This window comes from Alligator mississippiensis, chromosome 1, assembly GCF_030867095.1.
Source record: "Alligator mississippiensis isolate rAllMis1 chromosome 1, rAllMis1, whole genome shotgun sequence".
Lineage (NCBI taxonomy): Eukaryota > Metazoa > Chordata > Crocodylia > Alligatoridae > Alligator > Alligator mississippiensis.
The window spans coordinates 194,056,323-194,083,854 of record NC_081824.1 but is presented as its reverse complement, the minus strand read 5'-3'; the positions used below and the strand labels follow the sequence as shown (position 1 = coordinate 194,083,854).

General features: G+C 42.7%; 1 protein-coding gene across 1 annotated transcript in view; it reads right to left on the bottom strand.

Moving 5' to 3' along the window:
• The window catches only part of MTA3 (metastasis associated 1 family member 3), a 206,368-nt gene extending 186,063 nt beyond the window's left edge, over positions 1–20,305 (bottom strand). The window contains exons 1-3 of the mRNA XM_006265161.4: positions 20,068–20,305; positions 16,043–16,110; positions 14,091–14,184 (exon numbers count right to left, since the gene is read on the bottom strand). Coding sequence (XP_006265223.1) covers positions 14,091–14,184; positions 16,043–16,110; positions 20,068–20,095 — 190 coding nt within the window. The 5' untranslated portion in view covers positions 20,096–20,305. The remainder of the gene's footprint in view (positions 1–14,090; positions 14,185–16,042; positions 16,111–20,067) is intronic.
• Positions 20,306–27,532: the final 7,227 nt, after the last annotated feature.

The following is a 27,532-nucleotide window of genomic DNA, read 5'->3' as shown; positions in this document are numbered from 1 at the left end:
CATATTGTTTACAAACTTGAGCAAAAAGCTTTATATGCCAGCATCTAAATCATTAATAAGCATGTTGAACAGCACCGGGCCAAGGACAGACCCCTGTGGGACTACACTCAAAACCTCCTGCTATTCTAACAGCCAGTGGGGTTCCTTCCCCACACATTTCTAGCTTACCCAATTAGGATACAGTACAGTATACTGTAAGAGATGTACCGTATACTAAATTCTCACCTAGCCTAGCCTAGCCCAGCCATTCTGCTTAGAACTTTTCCTTTTTCCAAACAAAGCAGGACAAGTCAGTTTGGCTACCAACATAAGATGTTTCGTTTTTCATTTTCATAGAAGAATTTTTAAAAGTACAACCAGGTTGTAATGCAGCCCTACCTACACCCAAAAAGTTTGTAATCAGATAGGCTTATAATCAGACACTCCCCCAGGACTGCTGATTTACTCTCAGCCATACCTAATAGTACCATTCTTCCCCTTACTTATAAATGCTTCCAGAGTTAATAGGCTCCAGCTGCTCCACATTCTGGTTTGAGGTGTACCGACACATTGGTCTGATATTGGATCGGTACCGATATAAAGAAAATTGGCTGCATCAGAAATTGGCTCGATGCAGCCAATAATTTGGCCGATAAATGTTTGTGTGCACACACAGCTGCAGTGCAGCTCTTAGACAGTGAGGAGCAGGTCTGCATGCAGCTGGTAAGTCCATTGTGGTGGAAGGGGGAGGGAAGGCGTGTGGGGGGTGCAGATCAATGTCCCCCATGGTGAGGGAGGGGGCAAGGGCAGGCGCTGCCCAGCTGGGGTGGCAGGCAGAGCCACAGCTCCTCAGGGGGGAGGGCAGGGGCAGCTCCCGCCGCTGATTGCACCCCAGGAGGGCATGGGGGTAGGGGCTGCCCCTAGCTCTGTGCAGGGCAGGGCAGAGTGGGCTGCCTGCAGCTGCGGGCTGGAGCTGGGGCTGCACCGGGCTCTTCTCAGCAGGGGCTACAGAAGGAGCTGAAGCCACCCCAAATTTCTCGGCCGCCATGTGCTTGGCGCAGCCCTGGCTCAACGCCCTGCCTCTACTCACATGCCAGGAAGAACGGAGGCTGCGCCAGGCACACGGTGGCACTGGAAGCCGGGCTACAGCCCCCTTCATTGCCCCCACCCCAAGCCCAGCCCCCACCGTGAAGAGCCTGGCACAGCCCCGGCTCCAGCCCACAGCTTCAGTCCGCCCCCCACCACACAGATCCAGGGCCACACGCCCCCCCCCCCCCATGTCCTCCTCCCAGGGTGCAAGCAGCAGCAGCAGCCCCCCCACCCCCAGGAGCTGCAGCTCCATTCTGCACCCTGCTCTGCCCTGACTGGGCAGCGCCTGCCCCTGCCCCCTCCCTCACCATAGGGGGCATTAATCTACACCCCAAGCCCCTTCCCTCCCGCCTCCCCTTCCACCACAACAGACTTACCAGCTGCACACAACTGTATCAGAAATTGGATCGATATTGGCCGATATGCCTCCTTAAAAATCAATTATTGGTATCGGCCCAAAAATCTGTATCGGTGCACCCCTAATTCTGGGTGTTCAGTTTTGCCCATTCTAGTACAGAATGGTTGGGTTTACTGCACCAGGCGCCGTCGCATCCCCATGGATGGTACAATAAATACATTCCTGAGGCAAGCCACTCAGATATCACATTATAAAAGAAGTGACTTAACTACATTCTCTTGTTCTTAGGGGCTTTTTGGTTTAGTTTGGTTTTACTCCTTCAGTCTGTGAAAGTGTGTGGGCGATAGGAAAGGTTTCTTCTACGTTTTGTCTTTACGCAAAGCAGAGAAATTATAATCTTCTTCTATAAGAACTGCTCAACTGGAAGACCTACTAGAATACTAGGATTTATTTCTTTTCAAAGAGTATGGGAATGGAAAGTGTTCAATGACCCTCCATGGGTGGATTTAGGATTTTGAAAACAGGGGTGCATATGGTGTGGCATATCATCACATATGAAAAACACATATTTTCTCCAGTTTAAGATAAACTAGATGCTTTACTAATGTACTAGGGGGCTAGCGCTATATTATTCAGTTTAAGATCAAAGCAAATAAAATTACTGAAATGTGCATTAAATTTCTTGATTAGTTATAATGTTTCTAAAGCACAACAAACTAAGTAAAAAATAGTCATAAAGCATTCTGTGTTTGGTCAGTCCAAGTCAAAAGATGTAATCTCATTAGTCATGTAGTCATTATAGTTAAATGTGCATCTCATTCATACTCACAAAACAAAACTTAATTTTCTTGAGCATCACTGTCAGTCACTTCTACACCTGAATTAATATTACCACCCCTGAGCTAAGATTTTTACCTAGAGCTAAAAACAGCCTGCTAGGGTCTGAAATAGAGACATTACCAGGAGTTGCTAACAGACAACAGAATTGCAGAAGAAAGGATCATTTGAGTAGACAGACATCAAATCCACTAGCATCTGTGCTGTGGAAAGAGATTAGCAGGAATCAGGGAGATGATTGAGCCATGAAGTCATGTCTCTCTTACCACTGACTGCATAGAAATACTGTTGCCCCTCTCCAGGCAGTTGGTTTTAAAGTTTGGGTGAAATTGGAACCAAAGGGGTGGTTCAGCTGCACCACTGCACCTACCCTGGTTCCACCCCTGTCTCTGACCAACATTTCCTGTAGGATGGCGTGCCCATCTCTACTGTGAATGAAATTATGTTAACCATTATATTTTATCCCGAATAACCCCTTGGGGATGGTACCAAATACACAACAAATTCAGAAACTTTAGAACGAAAATATCAATTTCTGAACTGCTTTCCTCATCTCTTGCTTCTTGTTTAATATTTAACATTAACGAGACAGTTAAAACAAATCATAGGTCATGCAGGAATTGGTATCTCCCTTTTTGGCTTTCAATTCCTAAGAGAGGCATCTGTAACTAAAGCATTAACTATGGAGACAGTAATAGAAAATATGCTCAAGAGAGTTACTTGGATAAAGGAATCAATGTTTAAGTTTCAAGTAATTCCCCCCTCCCTTCATAAGAAACTGCTGTTTCAAAGACGCTATATGCTTTAACTTCACCAGCAGAATCCTTCAACTTAAAAGCCTGATTCCTCTGAAAAAGAAGAATCATGATTATAATTAAAAAGAGACAATGGCAAGGTATTCCAGGTTCCATGATTTTTAGATTCCATATCTCTCTCTGAGAATTTATATACTGAAGAAAAATCAAAACTGAACCAAATGTTTGGCTGTGTTATTGAGCCAAAGATCCAATGGAACAAAAAATATTTCCTTTTTTTAGATTATTCAGAATTTGACTTATGTTGAGTCTACTGAGTGACTAAGAAAGGGATAAAAAAAAATTGAATGGAAAGCAAAGAAGAGATAAGACTCAGACAGTTAAACATGCTAGTATGAAGCCCTTGATGTGAGATGTTTTGGATCATTTTCCGTGCTTTGTTTTTCTTTTTACAAACTGAATACTTTTGCATTTTACAAACTGAATATATAAACCATCTTAATCCCAATTTATTTTTCTTTCAGATCCTCTCAGGAAAAGATTATACAAAGCTTTCTGAGTCATATTCCTTTTTTTTCTCCACTAAAATGGGTGTTAAAAAGACCATGTTGTATTAGCAATTGTAATGAGCTAATCAAGTGTTCAGTGGTAGGTATGAAAGGAACTTAACCTTCAGCTTTGTATATCTTCCAGAACTAATAAACATACACAGTTTGCTTTATAATTAAATATTTTTTTAAATAAACAATTTTTCTTCAGTTAACCTCTTTGCTAGTGATATTCTGTGATATCTGATATAATGCTGCTCTAGCAATGTAACATCTCTGAAATCAATGAAATATTAGCAGCTGTATTCATTAGCAGCTGTACCTGGAAAGTTTGGCAGTTGCCATAAGACTAACACACAATCACAGCATTCAGAATAAGGCCTTTCTGTTTTTACAAAATGCAAAAATGCCATTGCAGAAAGGAAAGAAATGCAAAAAAGCAGTAAAAAACATACTGCAAGAGTAAATGAGATCCAAATATTAATATATTAATACACTGCGTGGCTTTTCATTTAATTCCAGCACTCAGAACTAGAGTTGTTAGACTAGTCTGGATCTTGACATATAAAATTAACAATCCTAGCATCTCATTCAGCAGTTCTAATTCTAACTTTTTCTACTATGCATATATTTAATTCACAAATCTCAAAGCATTTCACAAATAAAAAATATTCTTCAAAACATTTATACAAAACTTAGTAAGCATCATTTACCCTTCGCAAATGGAGAGAACAAGTTAGAGGAAAAAACATATGGCTCACCTACGATCATAAAACATGCCTGCATCAGAGCTGGGTACAGAATCAAAATGCCCAACTACAGCCATGAGGGACTGTGTCTTCCTTGTGTTCCTAAGGTTCTTTCCTTTTGCAATTGCAGGAAAATCTGTTTGTGTACATCAGGGGCAGGCAATTATTACAGCTGGAGGGCCACTTAATAAGTTTTGGAGAGCTGTCGATGGCTGCAAGGGTAGCCCCACCCCTTGACAGGTGCCCCGCCCCCTGGTCTCAGAAGTCCTCCCCTCCTAGCCCTGACCTTTGCCAATGGAAGTCCCTCTCCTTGCCCCGGAAGTATTCCTTTTGGCAAGGGGGCTGCCATCTTGGAACTGGAAAGAAAACAAATTATATTCTAAAAATCAAACAACATACATTAATATGATTTAAACAAATCTTTGAATATTTTTGTCCTGATTTGTGTGTGTTTGCATAGTGTACATAGAGATGACTGCATAATAGCTTAAAATGAATTCTTACTTTTGTATATTGTGGGGGGTATGGAAGGGTGTGGGGCGTATGGGTGGGTGGGTACAGGGCTTGGTGGGGGGCTGTTGGTGTGTGTGTGTGGGTGTATGTGTATGTGAGGTGTGGGGGAGGGTGTACGTGTGGATGTCTGTGTGAGGTTTGTGGAGGGATGGGTAGGTGGGTATGGGGTTTGTGGGGGGATGTGGATGCTGTCATATTGAATTAAATAGTTTGAATGTTTGTGATGGTTGCCCATTAGCCAGTTTCAGGAAGAAGATCAGATTTATCTCCTTATCTAGGTCATTGTTTTGGATTACGTGTGAAAGATCCAGACTTTGCTCAAAGTTTTAACTTTTGAATTTTATCTTCAGAAGTCTTTAACAAAGAGAACCTGAAAATGATCCTTAAGCAAATATCCTGAGTTCTGAGAGATCAAACCCTAGAGCCTTTTGACCAGATTGGTAAGAAAAGGTCACTTGCAGTGGTATGGAAGTTCCCCAAAGTAATTAAAATGATCAACAAAATAAACTAATTACTAAGCAAAAGAATCTGTTGAGTAAGATCCAAGCCCAAATTTGGGGGTAATGACAGGTTTGAGTAGGAGTGGCCCAAGACAGCAGCTCACTCAATAAAAACTGTAACTTACTCTCCCAAATCGGAGGTAACTTCACTTGCAGAACAACGAAGGAAGAATTGCAAGTGTAGGCCGGATCAGACTGATCACCTGAACCACCCTCTCCGTGAACACGAATCTCTTAGTTCACGCTGAAGCTGCAGAGCGCCTGAAAGGGACTGAAAGAAGGGGACTTATTCCTATCAGTATTGAGGCCAGCCCATTGAATCTTATTGCTGAGGCGAGCCCATTGAACCGTACTACTGAGGCCAACCCATTAAATTGTACTACTGAGGAATGAAACCGTATTTAGGTGTTTGGCTTCTCAGAATTCTAGGATTGTAAGTATATTATGAAAAATAATAGTATTGATTCAAATTTAACTTTTAGTTGTAATTGTAGTTGTTTTTGTAATACTAATTCTTATAGCACTGTTTGGGAAGGAAGTGCATTCGGAGCATTGTTTCTGATATATGTAATTATTGTGTTCTTAATGTTTGTGGTGTTTCTCAAAGCTAAGCAGTGTTATATACGTAGCAAAGAGTTTTAAAATAAAATCGTGTTGTATAAATTAAGTGTGTAATCATTGTGAAATCGTGCAATCAGCTAACTACTCCCCCAGCCAGTGCATCAAAACGAATCAGTAAATTGTGTGGGATTTTCTCTATTCCATAACCCACTAGAGACAGATGCATGGGATATGAGCGGGGTTTATAGGTGACTGTGTGTGGGGAAGGGTGGCGGGGGGTTGTGGTGTATGGTGAGGGAGGGTGGCTGGGGTATGTGAGGGGGTGTGGATGTGCATGAGGGGGTGTGGGTGTTGGGGGTATGTGTGTGTGTGTGTGTGTGTATGGTGGGGTATATGTGTGGGACCTCCCTACAAATATGCCCCCCCTCCCCACAAATGCTCCCCTACCTCATTGCACACAGCCCCTGCCACTAATAATAGCAGCAAACGGCAAGGCCTCGGGGCACTCACAGCCTACAGCATGTAGAGCTCCAGTGGTGCACAGTCCCAGCAAGCCCCAGGGCTGCACATGGCCAGGCTACCAGCAAAGAGAGGGATGGGGCTGGCCTGGCTCCAGAGTCATTGCCAGCCCAGGCTCCATGATCCTGCTGCCCTACCCTGAGCTCCTGCCAGCCCTGGCCCTGGGACACAGTGTGGGCCCTGGGACACTGATGTGGGCCCTGCTCTCCCCCCGGCCCACTTACTGCCACTTCCTCCCCGCTCCACCACTGCCCCTCCTGTGCCACTTACCTACCTTCCTGTCACTGCCGCTCCTTCCCCCTGCCTGCTTGCCACTCTAGCAGTGCATGGTTCCCAGCTACATGGCCAGGACTGCAGAATACAGTGGTCCCTGGCTTGCTCCTAGAATGCAGTTTGCAGCTGGCTCCTGCTGCTGTGGATCCTGGCCCTGGGGCACTGTGGTCCTGCCCACCCACTCACTGCCACTTCCCCCCCACACCTGTTGCCGCTGCCATTGACCTGCTGCTTCCCTTCATTACCCACCCGCCGCCACTGATCTCCCACCCCTCCACCCATTGCTCCAGCAGTACATGGTTCCCAGCTGTATGGCCAGGACTGCAGGATGCAGCAGAAGCTGGCCCAACCAAACCTTTGCAGTTCCTGGCTGGCTCCTGCTGCACCGCATTGTACCAACCATGCAGCCAAGAACTACATGGTGCAGGAGCCAGCCTGGCACAGCCAGTACCACATGGTTCCTGGCTGCATGGCTGGGACCACACGGCACAGCAGGAGCCAGCCGGGAACTGCAGGGGTCATGCTAGGCTGTCTCCTGCTGTATCCTGTGACCCTGGCCATGCAGCCGGGAACTGTGTGGTGCCAGCCAGGCTCAGCTAGCTCCTGCTGCACTAGTGATCCTTCCTTCACCCTCCGCTTGTTCTTATCTGAAACTCTCTCAGATGCAGGGAGGGCTGGAGAACAGCTCCATGGTTGCCAGGCCAGAAGCTTGCTAAGAAGAAGCTTCTGGTAGGGAGCTGGGGGTGGAGCAGGGCCAGGCAGGTCTTGCTGCTAACACCACTGGGTCCTGCCACCACTGGCACCTTGTCATTTTTGACAGGCAGCCACAGGCAGACAATAATTAATGTTCTAATTTTTTTAGGGGCCCTGCAGGCCAGACAGAATAGCCTGGCAGATCAGATTCAGCCCACGGGACACATTTTGCCCACCCCTGGGATACATCAATATTCACTACTACAGCACATGAAACATGAGTGTTCAACAGCTCTTAAACAAGAATCAGGTAAGCTCTAAAGATTAAAATCAGCAGTCCAGCCACCCAGCCCCCAGCCCCAGGGGCAAGAAGTCAGCTAGGGTCAAAGGACCCCAGCAAGATAAGCATCCAAACGTTTCTTGAATGAGTTCAGAGTAGATGCCTGCACCACATCTGGAGGGAGTCTATTCCAGGTCTTGGGGACTCGGACAGTAAAGAAAGTTTTTCTTATGTCTAGCCTGAAATGGTCTTGTAGGAGTTTATGACCGTTGGTCCTTGTTTTTCCTTGGGGCGCTCTGGTGAACAGACCCTCTCCCAGATCCTGATGAACACCATTTGTGTGCTTATAGGCAGCCACCAGGTCCCTCCTGAGCCTACGCTTTCCCAGGCTGAAGAGTCCCATGGCTCTCAGCCTCTCTTCATAAGGCCTATTCTCTTGCCCTCTGATCATGCGCGTGGGCTCTCCTCTGGACTCTCTCAATCTCTTTCTCGACATCCTTCTTGAATTATGGAGACCAGAATTAGATGCAGTACTCCAGCTGCTGCCTCACCAAGACCGAGTACAGTGGGAGTATGACATCCTGGGATTTATTTGAAGAGCATCTTTTTGCCAAGATCATTATACCTTAGATTATTTTATAGGGGCTTTGCCTAATTCATGGAGTATTACTTCAAGGCATAAACCAAAGCATCATAAACCAAACACAAAATAATAGAAATCAACAAAATGTTTCTGTGAACAACTAAACCTGAGAAATAAAATCTTATAAAATCCAGTAAAAATAATAAAAATGTTGCATTAGGTTGGAAGAGTTTAGATTATTTAGTCTGGAGAAGAGAAGACTGAGAGAGGGATTGATGATAGTCTTCAAATACAAAATGGTTGCTATAAGGAAGGTGGCAATTAACCCTCTGTGTCCACAAGAGACAGGACAAGTAATAATGGATTTAAAATTACAAGAGAAATTCTGTTGGAATTATTAGAAAGAGCAAATTATTCAAATTATGTGAGTGGTTACATACTAGAACGGATTACCCTAATGAGGTTGTAGAATCTCCCTCATTGTTTCTAGCTCCCCTATGTTTCTAGTTTCCATGATTTCTATGATGAAGTATAGGATCTTTCACCACATAAAACACTTGTGTTACACAACTATTCTAGACGTTCAGCCAGGAGGTTGGCACATCAATGAACTGGCAAACTCTTAATAAGGCAGAAACCAAGGGCTTCTAAGTCAGTTAACAAAATGAACCAGACCAGGAATCATAACAGTAGCACTAACACACACACACAGGACTGCAACAGTACTTCATTAGCCCAGAAAGAATGCAAAAGAGCAATGCCTGTAGAAAATGGCAGTCGTTGATAAAACACCTGCCCAAACCTATTTAGAGCCTATCCTACAGCAGGGGTAGGCAACCTTTTCCAGCTGCAGGCCAGAATGACCCACCACAGGTCAGATGTGGAAGGGTGGACACTAGGACCTGGCCACCATTGTCACTCGTCCCTGCAGGAACACAGGGAAGACTACCCGCAGGAGCACGGGGAAAGTGCCCACCACCAACACTTGTCTCCCTGGCAGTACAAGGAAAGTGGCCACAGCCGAAGCCCCCCACCATCAAATGCTGCTGAAGTCCCATATCTATGAGCCAGATACAACGGGTTTGCAGCCCAGATCTGGCCTATGGGCCACAGGTTGCAAACCTGTGTCCTACAGGGCTTATAAAGTTGCCAGGCAACCCAACAACCTAAATCTATTACTAAGGAAATAATATAAGAGAAGTCCCTTCCACTAGAACCCAAGTACATAACCTAGGCACGTTCCCACCTCTGACTTTACGGCTCTACCCCCTCACCCACAACTTTCAGATCATCCTGGATTAGTCCTATGCACCTTTTTCCTCCCGACTAATTGTAAGTGATAACTCCCTTTACTCCACCTTAGCGTACAGGACATTCTCTCTTGCTTTCTCTTTTATAGCTGATCTTACCTGTTTTGTCTGTCTAGAGCAAGCTATGCCTAACTTTGCCCTTCCCTTTCCTGTTTGTTGTTCATTTTTTTTTTGCACCCATCTTCCTGCTTGCTCTCTGTGCTTGCTCTTCCTCCCCCACAGGCTAAGCCATAAAAGCTCTGTTAAGTAAGGAGAGGACTGAACTACACACAGTGTAACTTACAAAACCAAGCCTATTTCAATGACAGATGCACATTAAAAGTGCTAGGTGATCACCACGTTTGAAAATCTCTTACCTATGAACTCTGATTTTAGGTACCAAATATTTTACATTTTGGCTCTGACCAATGCATTTTATTATTGTGAGCAGGCACACAGCCATTATTATTATTAATATTATTATTATCATTGTTGTTATCATCATCATCATCGTGTTGTTGTTTTACTGCTGTTGATCTTATTGTTGTTGTTGTTATTATTATTAGTGCCAGACAGGCACTGCTGATTGACAGCGTCTGACTGACAGTCTTGCAACTAGGGATTCAAATATCCAAGGGCTTTGCCCTTTGATCAACTGACATTTAAAATAATCTTGCACTCAGTACTCGGGCCTGCTCAAAAGACCTTCAGATGAATAAAATGATGGGATAGTATGATAAGAATGCTTCAAAGGAACGGAGGCAAACGTTTCACGGGCAGCAAGTTGCCCCACAAGAAAGTTCGGATTTTACCTGCACTGCAATCCTCATTTTAAAGACCTGATCGATCAGAGCACATAATGTGTGATATTTTAAATATCTGTTACATTTTTAACAAGTCAACTCCAACAGTATAAACTTATAAGGTACTTTATAAACAATTCAAACTCAAAAACTACCTCCTCTTAAGCTGTTACTGCATATTCTGGAAAGCTAGGAAATGCTGTCTGGATTTTGGATAGGTTAAATTCAGCTCTTGTTTACCTGAGCAGAGTTCAGCACAATATTTCTACCATCCAATTACAAGAAATTAAGGCGGGAGAATGTGGGGGTAGTAATTTCTTCAAAGATCTATAAAATAGCATTGACAGCTTTACCCTGCAGCTGCAGTTAGCTAATAAAATTGGACTGACATTATCCCTGACGCTAGTAGAAAAATAAAAATGACATGTTAAATTCACTTCTCCCAGAAGAAAAACAAAAATTGCTTCACAGGCCAATTTTAGGTGTTGAAAACTTAAGGGGACACTGTCAACATGAATTTTTTTAATTGTTTGGTTAAACACTTGACATATTTGCATCTTTTAAATGGCATGGGCCTTCAGAGTTTTCCTAAAGACATGTAAAAAATACTAAACATTTTATGCTCCCTTGATAAAAATCAACCATGTCTAAGCCATGTTAATTTCACAAAGTGCCTTGTTTCCATTTTGTGGGGTTTTAAAAGGATTTTTTTTCTCTTTTCCAAGACTGTTCATGTTTTCTTTTGACAAAAACAATTACCAGAATTTTTTCCTCAGCAAAAAATATGCTTTCATCCCAAACCAAGAGAAGAGTTGATATATTTAAATGTTTGGTTTAAAAAAAAAAATTCTACAAAATTTCAATTTAAAAATGTCCAAATGTTTTGTTTCAACATCTTTGATCAAAATAAACCAACATGACATTTCTGAATCAAAATATTTATTTCGGTATGTAGAAACAAGCATGGAAAACAATTTCAAGTAAGTTTGACTTTAAACTCATGAGAGCTGTAGTTCTAATGTCCCTATGCTTTTTCTCAACAACTGGCCTTTGTGGCTAGAGTTTCTATGAGGCAGCTTAGTCATGTGACACCTACAATGCACCACGTGGCACGGCCATAGTGGAAACTACTGTGTATTGTGAAATATACAGCAGCCGAGAAGCCAAGCCCATGACACATCTCGCCTATAATGCTAGGAAGCACCATAGCATGCTCAGTGTGTTTAACATCAAACGAACCCAACATTAAATATTTTGCTATGCTTTTAGCATCAGAAGAAAGTTCTTTAAAAACTATTTTTCCCCAAAATATTGACATAAAATTTGCACTAGTTCTACCCATGACCAACTTCAAACTGCTAGTGCAATATAGAAGAAAAGCAGACCATTTACACAACCATTATACCAAGCTGCTGACTAAAGCACAATGAAAATACACTTAAAAAGGGCACAAAAATATTTCTCCCCATCTTTTCTCAGACAGAACGATATTCACAATGATACCTGTTTTCTAAAAAAGAAAGCAAACCCAGAAGTAAATTAATGTGTATTTAGAAGTCAAAGGCAACAATCCTTAAGCAAACTTCTTACCTCAAAAAGTTAGAAGTGTCAGAAACTTAATGAGGTTCATTAGGGACTTTGCTATATCTACCAATTTCCTATGGAAGGTGCTCAGGGACCATAGTGATGGGGAGCAAGGTAAAGCAGTCATGAAATAGTTGGACCTTAGATATGGGAGAAAAAATGGCAGACAGGAAAATCTTTTTAAGATTGAAAACTTTCCTTTAAAATTATAAGCAAGACTTGAGTTCTTCAGTAAGAAATCCTGCACACTGCATGTTTTTAAGTCCAGGAAATGATATTATAAAGGGTTTAATTGCTTACCTAACTCACGATCAGAAACATTTTCAATTACATATTTCAGATATTTATATTTATTCTAAGATATGAAGTGTCACTTACCAGTACAGAAAATTTTAAGCCACCTCAGCTTATCTAGAAAAACCTTAGAGTCATATCCTGCTCATCTGTCTTCACCACAGCTACTCACATGAGTCAAATGAACAATTTAGCTTTAGAAACTAAAATAAAAGTTTTAATTTTTGTTTAAGGTGCACATATACTAGAATAAAATATAGTGATACACTATAAATTAAGGTGGGATTTTTAAAACCACTAAGCCACTCAGGCACAGACTGAATTTAGAGAACAAACCTCACTGGCATGCGCACAACTCACTGGTGACTTTGAAAACTTCTACCCTTACTGTACTTACAAGGGCGAATGTAATGTTTTACAAATAACTGTTTTCTCACACAAATCCCAATGTGGGATTCCTAGATTCTAAAAGGAGTTTCACTAGAAAAAACTGAAATAAAAGTGATCTTTGAGAGAAGCTGACTGAATTATAGGTACAATGAAAACCGGATGTATATTCAGAAAGCAAGTCTCTTCTCTACCACTATTTTGCTTCTGACTAAAAAGAACAGTAAAATGATGACTCTTAATGTTTTAGTGGCTAGAGATCTATGCTTATCCCAAACACATGAGTCACTCACAACTATTTTAAATATAATATTTTTTCTCCATGTATACACACAATTTTCACATTCATATGGAACACACTTTAATTCTCCTGATATGCCACCTGTGTTTTTATAGCTGTGACAATCCAGAGAATATGCTTGCTTCTCACATACTCTTTTGGACCATCACAGCTACAATAACACTCTGACATTACTACAATATGAAAGATACTGAAATTTACCATTCAACATGGTATTTAGCTTCGAGTGCACCTGTATCTCAGGTCCCCAGACATCAGGAAGGGCATTTTGTGTCCCAACACATGTCTAACGTCTCTCCAACCTATACAGTTGGTTCAATAAAAGATATTACCAAACAAGTACTGCATCTCATATGTCACCATGTAACCACCTATAAATTTATAATTGTACCTTGTCTAAAATAATTCTGTCATAATACAAGAACAGATGGGTCCAATTCACCTCTGATGAAAGTTGCTTAGCTTTAGTGGAGTTATACCTTGGATTAATTTGATCTTCAGTCTTCTTATACACACACACGTGATAGATATGTTCTAGGCTTTTTTAATTAAAATTTTAGTCAGGGTAAGATATTTTCCATTAGATCTTTAGAATATTTCTATCACTCTAATGCATAACACCATCTAAATCAGCAGGGGGCAACATGCTACAAATGAGCCCCGCATTCTCTGTATGCACCACTCCAGTCACTTTCCCTTGCCTGAGTTGCTGCTCTGCTTTCTGCTCCCTGTTCTGTGCCCCCTTCCTGATCTGATGCTCTCCTTGCTGCTCCCTGTCCTATCTGCCATTGTGCTGCTTATGCACTCTCCAATTTATCATGTCACACACAGAGGCTGCCCATGAAGCTTGTGGCACTCATGAGACAGGTTGGACACCCAGACTAGGTAAAGACTTTTGCTAAATTTCAGGCAGCCAGTATTTCTATTTGTATTTTTTGTCATAAACAGTTCAATATAAAAAGGAAGCATCTTACCCTGTGAACTACTCTATCTGGGTTCAAGGGCCTGCTGAAAAGGAGCTGCCTCCAGGCTCAGAGCCAAAAGTCTGGTAATGCCAAGCACCAAAAAGCATGCTAATTAACACCCTATTTTTAAAAATAAACTTTCTTGTGACCAATAAAATAAATGCAATTTTATAGCTGCTCAACGTATGCAATTAACATTAAAAAGAAAAAACAACGTACAATCAACTTACTAGCATGTTTATCTGCAAGCATTATAAGGCTGTTGGAAATGTCTCGTCGTCTGTAAAAACACACTACTTTTGCCTCCACGTTGCCATTAGCAGTCTAGAAAATAAGAGTATATTAGTCAAGTCAAGGTCTGTTCTTGCTCCACTGAGCTGTTGGACTCATGTATCTCAATTCAACCAATTTTAACTCATATGAGTAATCATCACGCACATAAGTACTCCTACTGAAGTCAACAGAATTTCTCAAAGGAGTGAAGCTCATATCAATTACAGTTCACGTGATCAGGCCATTTATATTGACAGCAACAGATTATTAAGAGTTTATTTCCATGTTAGACTGTTAATAGAAGCAATAGCAATTTCATTTTAACTTAAGAATATGTATATACGGTTGAATGGGGGGTTTTTGTCCAATTCCATTTAGGTGAAAATATGCACTTCAAATAATCATGGCAATTTAAACCATGTTCAATACATTACATTATAGTTCAGAAGATTTCAGAATTCACTTACTTCAGCTAACTCAATGGAAAAGTTATTTTCCTTATAAAACTAAATCAAGGATATCATTTTTTGTAGGATTTTTGCTACTGGGACTTAGGTCCTTAACAGGAGAATGACAAAACTATGCTAACACTTTATTTTTACCATTTCCTTTATTATGAATATTAAAAAATTGCCATAGACACTGACTAACTATACATATATTCTCTCTAAAGAAAACAGAGCATCTCTCAATTTTACTGTATTGCGTTTCTTCGAGAAAAAAGACAAGTGGAAAAAAAATGAAAGCATATTTCCCATATTCTTTCCGCTCAGTATGATATCCTTAACACATGAAAGGTACATACTTCCACAGTAGGAATCTGGACTAAGTCCTGGAAACCACTCTTTTAAAATCCAATAAATGGCTGTGCTCTCCCTCGGACAAGATTATGCTACATTTAGAACAGTACTGAAGTCACTTTAATTGCTGTAAATAAAACATACTATACTCTAATAAAAATCTAAACCGATCATTAAGGAATTTATAATGTGCAATTACTAGCTGAGTGGATAACTATAAAAATAAAGGCAGTGACATACTGTTCTATTAATAAAAAGACTACCCCTTTCAAATACCAGATTTGGGGAATTAATAGATAAAAAACCTAAATTTAAAAAAATTTGTTTAGATATATTGTGACCATTTGCTTATAAGAACAATTTTCTTTTATTGCTAACAATATACAGTTTTTGGTATAATAATACTTCACAGAATATTAGCAGAATATATTACAGCATCCTCTATAAAATGTAGTCCAAACAATATGGGATTCACTATAGATTCTTCATGTATCCTCACCATGCCACCAAAAAAAGCCTTGATCCAGCTGTGGGAAACAAAGACAGAGATTTCAAGTCCCCAGTCTTTATCCAAGAACTATGAACAAGGAGTGTCCTATTAACATCAGAAAAGTAGTGTCCATGTGACCATTAGAAATTGTCAAAGACCCCACAACTCATTTCTCATTGGTCACCGAACAGACACTAAATGGTAATACGTGGTCACTCACTGTCACCCAGTGCCAAATCATTCAGGTCACCAGGAGGGTAAGAGAATTCATTCTCTTACTAAACACCTGAGCATCCAACCCCATATCTTTATAAAAGACTGGCTTGGTTTTTTTAGCTTTTTACTAGAATTTTCTGGATCACAAGCAATGAGCTATTACTGTTTTTCTACGTCACAACACAGAATTACAATAGATCATACAATAAGAAGTACTCGCATATGACATGAACACAATTTCCTAAGCACCGTCTTCAGAAGATTCTTTTAATGGAAGCTTTACAAGAGCCAGAGCCAGAAAAATGCTCTATGGGTTTTTTAAATAATTGCTTCTTTGCATTCAACAGGGAAGAACATCAGGTGTTGTAAAGTATTATAGAAAAATGTTTACATATTCATGTACCTTGTTAAGTTCTTCTATCCGCCTGATCAGATATGGATTGCTTGAGGAGTTTTCAAAATAAACATAATCTAGAACACAAGATGAAGACATTTAATTACTTTAACAGCAGTATACATAGAATATCAAATTTGTCAGTGCGTAATTTCCCAAAACCTAAAGCAGTTGTTTTCAAACTGTGCTCCACAATGTGTCATCGGGGATTCCACAAGAAGACTGGGAGTGGGACCGGCAGGTGGTGCACCACCATTGCCAGGCTGGGACGCCCGGCTCCATCCACATTAGTCTTAAGGGGTAGGAATAGGGGTAGGAGTTCCACAGCAGAAGTGGTAAGAAAGGGTTCCATGACTTTAGGAAGTTCAAAAGCTACAACCCTAAAGGCTAGTACAAGGATGATGCTTCGCATTCAATACTAGAAATACATCTCAGCTACTTATGAGGTGCACTGATACATTGGTCTGATATTGGATCAGCACCAATAAAATCGACTCTATTGGAAATCGGCCTGAAGCGTCCGATAATTTGGCCAATAAATGCCCATGCACGTGCGTAGCCACAGCACAGCACACAGGCAGTGAGGAGAACAATCCAGCAGCGTGGAGAGCTGCGTGCAGCTGGTAAGTCTGTTGTGGTGAAAGGGGAGTGGGGAGGAAAAGGGGGGGGGGGGGGCAGATCAACACCCCCCATGGTAAGGGAGGGAGTGGGGCTGGGGTAGGTGCTGCCCAGCCAGCAGGAGCAGGACAGAACCACAGCTCATCTGGAGGATGCGGGGGGGGGGGGAAGTCCCTCCACTGCACACCGCTCGTCCCACTGAACAAAAAATTAAAAGGTGTACATAAACCTTTGCTAAACTAGAGTCTATGTTGCTAATGCATACTTTGAAAAATGCTGGTAGTGTCTTAGAACCTCCCTCCCAAAGAAAGTTTTAACAGAGGTATGCAAGACTGAGGTTTTGAGAGAGTTATTTTTACAGAATAGGATCTCTCACATTTCCTAGTAAAGATTAATAAGAATAAAGGTCAAAATAAGTGAAGAAAGTATATTTTGTGATGCATTATTGCGGTTTTTGTCATCATATGTAGTGAAGAAATGTTTTATAAATAAAGAAGCTAGCAATCACAAGCAATCATTAGTGAGGTTCTGTATTTGAATACAAATCCTAGTTTTATTTCTATAAAACTATTTTCAAAAACAAGCATGTAGAATCTTCATCTCCCCATGGCTAAGCGCTTTCAATCTCCAGTGTATTCATAGACGCTAGGGTCGGAAGGGACCTCACAGATCATCGAGTCCAACCCCCTAAAATAATCAAAACATCTGTGCGCAACATCTTTCCCTCAATCTGTTTTCTCAAAACCTACCTTTTTTGGAGATTCTCTAAGAAATGCTTCACTAAATTCAAATGTAATTTGAAAGTTTGTCTTATTTTCGTTTTGCAACAATGTCTGAGTTTTCTCTATATATGGTAGAAGTGAATATAATCCAGTAATCTCCAATTACTGATTACAGTCTTCAAGGGTAATCTCCAATTAACTAGCTTCACTATAACCCACCCTACCTCCCAGATGGTTGTTGAGAAACATCTTAAGATTAAACCACAAAAAATATGCATGCTATCATTGTTTTTCATCTGGAACACAAAAGTAGAAAGTTTAGCAAGCTCTCAACTAGTGGTTCTCAACTTTTTTCATATCATGATCCCACCTAAGAAAAGAAAGTTTCAGGATCCCATCTCGTTTCACCCTAATGAGAGGATGGTTTTCACCTCTATTACGAGTTGAAGACCCACAGGATGAGAATCCAGTCTGAGCAGCAGGAACTACATTGTGTACATCAAGGATGTCAAACTCATTTGCAACACCCCCTGGCCAGATTCAGATCCCAAGGAGCCTTGCTGGCCAACTCCACACACACCTTGGTCAGTGGTAGCAGCAGGGCTGCGTCAGCTCAGGGAGCCACAGAGATTAATGCAGTCATGGCTCAGCCTGCAGCAGAAACACATCTCCATACCTCAGCAGGCAAGGTTCTTTGGGTAGATGCAATACCTTTTATTAGACCAACTGAGTAGTTGGAAAAAAGTTCTTTGCAAGCTTTTGGGCACAATCACCCTTCTTCAGGCATAGAGAGTCTCTGCTGTTCTGAGACTCCAAGAAATGAGAGAAGCTAGAAGTGTGGCAAGATGTCAGTGAGAATGTAAACAGGCAAAAATTAGGAAAACAAAAAGTTGTACCTATTTACATTCTCACTGACATCCTGCCACACTTTTAGCTTTTGATTCCTTAGAGATCTCAGAACAGCAGAGACTCCCTATGCCTGAAGAAGGGTGATTGCACCCAAAAGCTTGCAAAGAACTTTTTCCCAACTACTCAGTTGGTCTAATAAAAGATATCACATCTACCCAAAGAACCTTGCCTGCCTATGTCCTTAGACCAACACGGCTACAACCAAAAACCCAGTCTCCATACCTCAAAATTAAATTGTGGGTCTGCGCCTGCTCATTCTACCCCTCCAAGAGCTCCACTGTACAGATGATGGCTCTGTAGGCCAGATCCAGCCTGCAGGCCACATCTTTGACATCCTTGTTGTAAACCATTACCTGATCTTCAGAAGCACTACTCTAGTAAAGACTGAGTAAAGATTTACAGGACTAAATGACCTAACAGAGGAAGAGGAACAGAGTGGACTTGTTGCTATAACTGCATCAGGTGGAAGGGGGACAAGGGGGACCCAGTTCATCAGTTTGCCATCTTTAATTCAGGCTTCCTTAGCACATGATTTGCTCAAACAGGAAAACATGTATCTTATTAAGTTCCTGTTCTCCATGTCCCCTGCACCGGATACTACTTTGGGCAGTGATAGGACAGGTATACTATTGTGTAGTAAATGTCAGGGGGTGTACAGAGGCAAAATTCAGCTGGACTTTTCCCTTTCACATTCTTTATGCCAGGAATCACAGCAAAGCAGTATTGCGGTGTACACAGGAAGTGTTTGTCTTCTTCCACAGACTCTTGGACTCTCTGACTGGCCTCACTTCCTTTGTGCCCATGCAGCGGGTGAACCGACACACAAGGGAGAGAAGGGGGATGAAAAAAAAAATTGCTCTATTCCCCCGCAGACCGCAGGCAGCTTATCATCAAACTGTGGTGCGGTGGGGTGGGGATGGAAAGGGAAGCAGGGGTAGGAACTGCACCTTCAAGAAGCAGCAAGGGGGAATGACAGACACTGCAGGAAGTCCCAGACAGATGCAGGTTGTGGGCCCATCAGACCTGAGCAGAGGCCAGGCACAGGACCTCCGGCCCTCAACAACCTCCTGCCCAGGGATGGCTGCCTCCCCCCGCAACACACACACAAGCATGGGTACACACACAGGCACACATGTACACACCCACACAGGCAGGCACAGGTGCATAAGCACACACCCAGGCACACGTGAGCACACACAGGCACATGCACATATGCACGCGCACACACAGGAACATGTGTGCACATACACAGACACACGTGTACAAACACAAACAGAGCCACATGTATATGTGCACACTACAGGTATGGGCATTTATGTGCACGAGCACGCGCACAGGCACACTAGCACGCACACTTCAGGTACGCACGTAGGCGCACAAGCACACACGTGCGCACACACTACAGGTACACGTAGGCGCACACAGATGTGCACACGTGTGCACGCACACTACAGGTACACACACGCCCGAGCAGTCACACAGAGGTGCACACACTACAGGTACATACACGCACACAGGCACACACGTGTGCACACAGGGACACCCAGAGGCTGCGGGGAGCACGTGCTCGCCCCGCCGAGGGGGGGCGGGGGCGCTGCGTGTGCCCCCGGCCCTGCGGGCAGGCCGCCCGTGCCCTCTCCCCGTGGCAGCGCCGGGCCGGGCCGGGCCCTGCTCCCCGTCCTGCCCCGCTGCCCGGGGCCGGGCCCGACCCCACACACCCCTCCCCCCCTACGCGCTGCCCCTTGCCCGCAGCGCCCCGGGGGGCCGGGCCCGGCTCCCACCTACCTCCCACTCGGTACATGTTGGCCGCCATGTCTGCGCGCTGCGCCTCCTCCTCCCGCCGCCGCCGCCGGGCCGGGCTAGGCGAGGAGGGAGCGGCTCCCGCGGCTCCCACCACCTCCCCCCTCCTCCTCCCGCCCGCGCGCTGATTGCAGCGCGCAAGGGGTTAATCTTGGCCCGGGGGCTGGCCCTGCGGGGGCCCGCGCAGGGCGGAGAGACACCTGCACGCCGGGCCGGGGCGCCGCGCACGAGTCGGGCTGGAGTGGGCGGGCCGCCGGGGGGCATCGGGGCATCCTCCCCCTCGCCCGGTGCAGGACGGGCCTTAGCCAAGCTGGCCCCATACACATCATAGGAAATGTGGGTTGGAAGGGATGTCAGGGGGGCGTCTGATCCACCCCCCTGCTCAAAGCATGACCAGCCCAACTACAGCATCCTGGCTTTGTCTAGCCGGTCTTAAACACCTCCTAAGGATGGAGAGTGGGTAACCTGCTCCAGTGCTTTACCACCCTCCTCTTGAAAGTTTATTTTTTCCCCCTAATAATGTATCTAAACTTCCCATCCTGCAACTTGAGACCATTGCCCCTTGTTCCATCACCTGCCACCACTGAGACGTCTAGCTCCAGTCCTTTGTCTAACCCCAGGGTGTCACACACGGCCTGCAGGCCAAAAGACCAGCCTCCAGCCTTGCTAGGGACATTGTCCCACCACCTTAGCCAAGCACCCTCATGAGAGCTACGGCACTGGAGCCCCCACAGACATATGGGGAGATAGCCAGGGCACAGACTTTCATAGATTTTTGTAGACATTAGGGCTGGAAGGGACCTCATAAGATCAAATGTTTGTTGAAGGTGTCCAGAGTAGGTGTCCAGAGTAGGTGCTTGCACCACTTTGGTAAGGAGTCTATTCCAGACCTTGGAGGCTCAGCCAGTAAGGAAGTTTTTCCTTATGCACGGCCTAAAATGGTCTTGCTGGAGTTTGTGACCACTGGACCTTGTCATGCCTTGGGGTGTTCTGGTGAACAGACATTCCCCCAAATCCTGATGCATACCCCTTATATACTTATAGGCTGCCACCAAGTCACCCCTGAGCCTGTGCTTCTAGGTCCGCAGCTCATTCTTGTCATAGCAGGTAAATGCCTGGGGTGGCAGGCCTCTTCCCGCTGGACTGGAAACAGAGTCTGTGGGCCCAGTCAAGCCCACTGGGCCATCCCCACACCAGTCATCCAGCCCACACACTAATCCTGTAGCACTTCTCTGGCCTGCAAGTCCAGACAAGTTTGACACCCCTGGTCTAACCTGTTAGCAAACACCTGCATGTGACTGACTACACCAGGGGTGGGCAAAAGGTGGTCCACCACGCCATTCTATCCGGCCTGAGGGGCTCCTAAAAAATTTAGAAAATGAATATTGATCTGCCCTGGGCTCCCTGTCATGCAGCCCTTGATTGCTTGCCAAAACTCAGTAAGAGGCCCTCCGCCCAAAATAATTGCCCACCCCACAACCACAAGGCGCAGCACCCTCATCTGCCACAAGTACAGCAGGGGGACCACAGCAGCCCATGTCCTGCTACTATAAGTATTATTAAACACACCTGAGAGATCCAAGGAAAAGAGCCAGGCCCCCTGCTACAGAGGAAGGCAAAAACTTCCACAGTCTATACCAATTTCTGATATACCATGGGGTAAAATTCCTTCTTGATTCTAACTACAGCATTTGGTCTAACCCTGAGCACAGGGGCAAGACCTTTCAGCCAGAACCCTCCAGGAGTCTTGGCACACCCCACTCACAGGATCAACCCAGAGACTACGGATAGGAATCCACAGTGTAAAAAATAATCTGACCTGTTGCAGTCCTTCAGAGTTCTTTACAACAGAAGAATGCCTCTAGTATTTTCCCAACATTGAAAAATGAGTGGAAGCTAAGAGCTGACATTTTTCAAAGGGTGCCTGCCCTGAGTCTAAAAAGGTTGAGAACCAGTGGTCTGTTGTATGTCCATGGAAGGAGAAATGTTAAGAGCTGTGTATCTAGATGAGTGGCTTTTCACTTTTCTAGATTCAAAGCACCCCTCAGTAAATGCCAGCTCTTAGCTTTCACTCATTTTTAACTACAGGAAAAAAGAGCAATTCTGGTGTAAAGGGCTCAGAAAATTGATTATAGGACAGAGTGTTTTCCGGTTTGATTGGATTCCTATTTGAAGTCTCCGGGTTTACCTTGTGAGTCAGTTATAGGTGTTTGCTCACTTAGCAGTACTAAGACTGCATAACATTTCAATATTGGTGAGTGGATCTTGTGGCACCCTGCTTAAGAATCACTGATCTAAACATAGGTTTGTTATAAAGCACAAGTAAATGAATGGGTGCCTATAATGAAAGTAAGGAACATAATCACAGTTGTGTCTTTGGGCAGTGAAGTATGCACCCATACATAAAGGCACTTTAGAGAAGATACAAATGCATGCTTATTATGGAAGAGGGGTGCATGCAGGTGCCTGTGTACTCTTATGCATGTCCACAGATTGATATTAGAGTTTGTGTACTTGTGTTTACTGATAGGGTATGTGAAATACATATTTGGAGTATTTAAATAATTGAAATTCCTATGAGCAGGTCCTCATTCTACTTTTTAACTGTCCCTCATTATAGATACATGATGTACTACTACTCCATGAAAAAAGACACACTCTTATTTTTGTAAGATATTTTCTTTGAAATGTTCAGTCACAAAATGGATCTAATTAACCATGCCATTTATCTTACAGCAATTATAGTATTTCACACCTTTTAACAATTTCAGACCACTTAACAGACAGCATAAAAACCTTTCTTGTAGCAGAAGGCTACAATCATGTGCCTATAATGACTATACCTTTTTACATTTAGAAGAAGATAGTTTGAACAATTTGTTCAAATTTCCACAGTACTAGTAGAGGCAGGACTTAATTGTGGCTTCCTGGTCTGGTCCTTTGTTCCACTGGATCACAGTTTGTCATAAAAGCAATGAATCCCACCCTGTGCTGTTTTTAACTTGTGACCCTCTTGGTTTTTATTTCCATGTTGTATTTTACATTCAGCATCCAGAGGTTTGACTGGCATAATCACTGCTGTACTCAAATATTAATATTCTCAACAGACAGCTGTATATTCTCATCCAAAGGGAGTTGCTTACACATTTATTCAGTGGCATTGTTGGTTTTTCATTTGTTTTACCATGATGATGTACCTTTTTTTCATTTGAGCAGTAACACACAATTCATCCGAGCATAAACCTTCAGTTAAAGTGATGATCTCCTTGAATACATTTGACAGTAGTAATCAAGGCTTGTTGGACGGTGACACATGAAAATTCTTATATTGTTTTCAAAAACCCTGTCTGAGAGTGAAAAATGTCCAATAGAAAAAGTTTACCATATATCCTGGAAAAATTACTAGATGAAACAAAGATAAATCTTGTAGCTGGTCTCAGAATCAATAAATGTTTTAAAAGAGTTGTTTACAAATAAAACTGATTCAGAAATGCTCTCAAGGCACCAATAACAAAATTATAAGTGATTTTCCTTGTTTATTTTAAATTCATCACATGAAAAACATATATTATTAAAGAGCTAGATTATGATTTGGACTCTTTCCTTGGAAAACAAAAAGGTTCTACTAATTTCTTGCGTAACAATGATGATGTGTCATTTGTCTCACATCCAGGATTGCTGTCTGTGTATCCTGTTATAAAGATGGCAGAAAGCAAGACCTTAGAGACAAACTCATTCAGAAAGGCTTAAACTTTCATAGGCAACAGCTTACTTCATCAGATGCTATGGATGATATAAAGATGGCATCTCACATCATTCCTGAGTTAAAAGGAAATACACTGTAGAATGCAATAAGTTAGTAAACATAAGGGGAAAAATCATTAACCATACATATGAGAAGGGACCTACTGAATTTGAGGCAGTATCTGCTGATTTTTCAGGCAGAATATGGGGCCTGGCAATCATGTTCGGGGGCAGAATGCAGGGTCCAGCCGCTGTTTTGAGGGCAGAATGCAATGGTCTCGTCCCATACTCCTCTGATTGGCTGAGGGGGGGCAGTGACCCTGCCCCTCACCATTGATTGGCTGCAAAGGCCCTGCCCCTCACCATGGATTGATGGAGAGAGGTAGGGCCACATGACAGGCAGCCAACATGACAGACAATCAATCAACGGCGAGGGGCAGGGGCATCAGCTATGCTGCCTGCAGCCCTTCAAGTGGGCAGCTCTTCCCCTTCTGCTTCCCCCCTGTGGCAGGCCGCAGCACCTCAAAAATTGCTGGCTTCCTCTGGGGAGCCAGGATTTTATTTTGAGTGAGTTTTCTTTTTCTCTCTCTCTCTCTCTCTCTCTCTCTCTCCCTGTCTTCTTTCTTCAGATTTCACTGGCATTGCCTACTTTCTTAGCCAATGCCAGATTTCACAAAATCTATAAAACTGCGATTTCATTAGGTCCCTACATATGAGTTTCCCTTCTTGGCAGTACGTATTCCAGTCAATCACATGCTCATATCCCTTCTAAAAAAAAGTCTGTGACCATTAGTATAACATTTCTCATACATTATCGAACAGTCCATGTTTCATTTCCTGAATTTAGTAGTTCTAGTGGAAAACAAGAGCAATTTAGCTGCTGTTAATTATGCAGCAACACAGGCCTCATACAAATATTCAGTTTCTGTCAGGAGAGTCAATGCTGCCCCAGGAAAAACTACAAGTGTACAGAAGTTGAGGCTTTTTTTCCCCCAGAGTAAAAATGGCCACTCTAGGAGAAAAATAACCTGGGAGCAACCAGAGTTAAATCACCCTGGGAGAGTTTCTTCTAGAAGAACAAATGTCCGTACATCCTGTGCTGAGTAACTTTTCTACTAGGAGAACAAACCTGGGAGAATTATCCCAGATTATTTGAATGTATGTACACAGCCACACAGAGTCCCTCAAAAGGGTTTGATCACTACAATAACATCTTGCCTGGAATATTAAAAAAAATCAACAGTTTAACCTTGTTTTTTAAAGAAATAATTAATTTAAACATTTAAATAACATGAAAAGTTCAAGACAATTTTGAAGCAAGAAAAACAATTCAAACAGTTGATCAGGTTTATTTCATTCATGATTAATAAAGAAAGACGTTTTAAATGTCTCAACATTGAGCCCCAGAATCTGACAGCACATGCCTTCACACACGACATTGTCACTCATGCTAAATGGGTTTTAAACACTGCCATTCTGATTGCATAGCATAGATTTTCAGGGGTCTACATAATGAAAGCTAATTTCAGAACAGCAATCAAGGTGACCATTAGTGCTTTAAGGGGCTCATTGATAAGCTGAGGCATACCGAAGGCAACAACAAATTCCATTTGATGCTGAATGTATGTGTGTACACATATGCATATGTGTGTGCCTACATGCATGTGGGTTATGGGGCAAGAATACCATATCCAGTTGAACTGTATGATGTGAGCGCAAATGCATAGGCCCTATTCAATTTTTCCAAAAGCACAGATCAGTGGATAGCAGAAATTAAGACATGTGAACTCTCATATTTCTGAATTAAAATAAAAATATAGTAATAGAGCATTTGTATTGCTGTTTATTTTCCTCTCACTTCTACCATCTTTAATTAACTAAACTCATTGTGTATTGTAACTTTGTATGGTCTACTTTTAGTCAATTCTATAAAACAAAATTATCTAAAAAGACCAGGCTGGTAAAATACCAACTATCTATCCTCCCTCTCTTCCTCCTTCTCCCCCTCCTCCCAAAATCAAGAATTAAAAAAAAAAAATCTGCCCACTGATTGAGTTTTATAATCACATACAAATACTTTAAAGACATGATGAAAAGCAGGTTAGACCAGTTGCAATAATTAAAACAAAAAAGAACAAGGAGTAATTTATCACTATAGAAATGAAAAGGGAGGGTAGAAGATGTACGAGGCACTGAAAAAACACAGGGTACTGCCCATCTAACCTACTTTTTGTTAAAATGATCTTAACACAGCAAAAAACACCCTTTATGCCACATTTTTAATTTAATGAGAGCTATATATATTATTGATAGTACAAGGCACTTTCAATCTATTGTTGAACTATGGTGAGGAAATTAGGGCATTTCTGCCAGAAGAGCAGATTCACTGAGCATTTGTTGACTCATTCAGACCTCACCCTATTGCCTTTCTCATTTTAAATACCCTCCAACACCACTGTACTCCATTGCATAAAAACAATAAGCATCTGTTAAGCCTGTCACATAGTGCTTTGTCATTCATTTTAAAACAATGCAGTAAATGAAATGTAGATTACTAATAGTCAATGGGTTACTCATTTTTTATTTTCTTCAACAGAAAGTTTTCAAAATCCCCTGTTCACATGGATGGATATGGCAATATGGATGTGCTATCAGTCCACTTCTGCCTTAAATTCAGCCCAGAGCAACAGTGATCAAAAGCTATTTCCAATCTGGCCTATAAAACAGGATGTTTGGTGATCTCAGATGGATTCCCCAAGACACATAACACAATTGTAATGTAAACCCTCTTTTGCCATCAAGGTCTCAAAAGATTTGAGTGATCTTTTCACCTCTAAAATTACCTCAGAGGCTAGGTGAACAGCAAGGAAACTGTCAGTGAAGCTGTCATCCTGCCCCATTCTCTTGCTTTATAGAGAGCGTCAGCCCCCAAGGATTTCAGTCCAAAAGCTCCCATCAACAATAAGGGCCAGATCCCACAAATCTTTGCTTATGCAAGTTGCCCATACTTCAGGATTGTCCAAAATAAAGCCCATTGGCTGGATCTAGCCTGCAAAGCTTCTAGAGGTGACAAGAATTCAGTGGCAGGGCCCACTGCTGAAACCCAGGGGATGGAGCCCCACTCGGGGCTTGTGTCAGTGGCAGAGGAGCAAGAGATAGTTGCATTACTCCACACAGGTTCCTGCTGCCACTCATCCTGCTGCCTCTGGATCCCGATCTAGCCTGGGAGATGCCCCGTGGGCCAGATCAAGCCATAGGGGCCGCACAATTTTACACCCCTGCCATACATAATGTGAATAATCCCAATAATTTACAGACTCACCTCAGGCTCAATTTCAGTATCGACAGCCTTAAAAATATGTTATCTGTATGTTCAATCATGGTTAACTTTGGCATATCTGATATAGTTTGGGACAGTTTTTATACTTAAAAATCTGGATGAGTTCAAGGCCCTGCAGTTGCTATTCCCAGGGAATTCCCATTGAAATCAAAAAGCTCAACTGATTTAAAGTTAACTTAGCAAGGCTTTTGATACAGTCTCCCACAACGTCCTCACAAGCAAGCTAAGGAACTACAGGTTGGTGAACGGACTGTAACATGGATAGAAAACTGGCTGGATCATTAGGCTCAAAGGGTTGTAATCATTGGTTTGATTTCTAGTTGGCAGTCAGTATCAAGTGGAGTGCCTCAGGGGTCAGCACTGGGA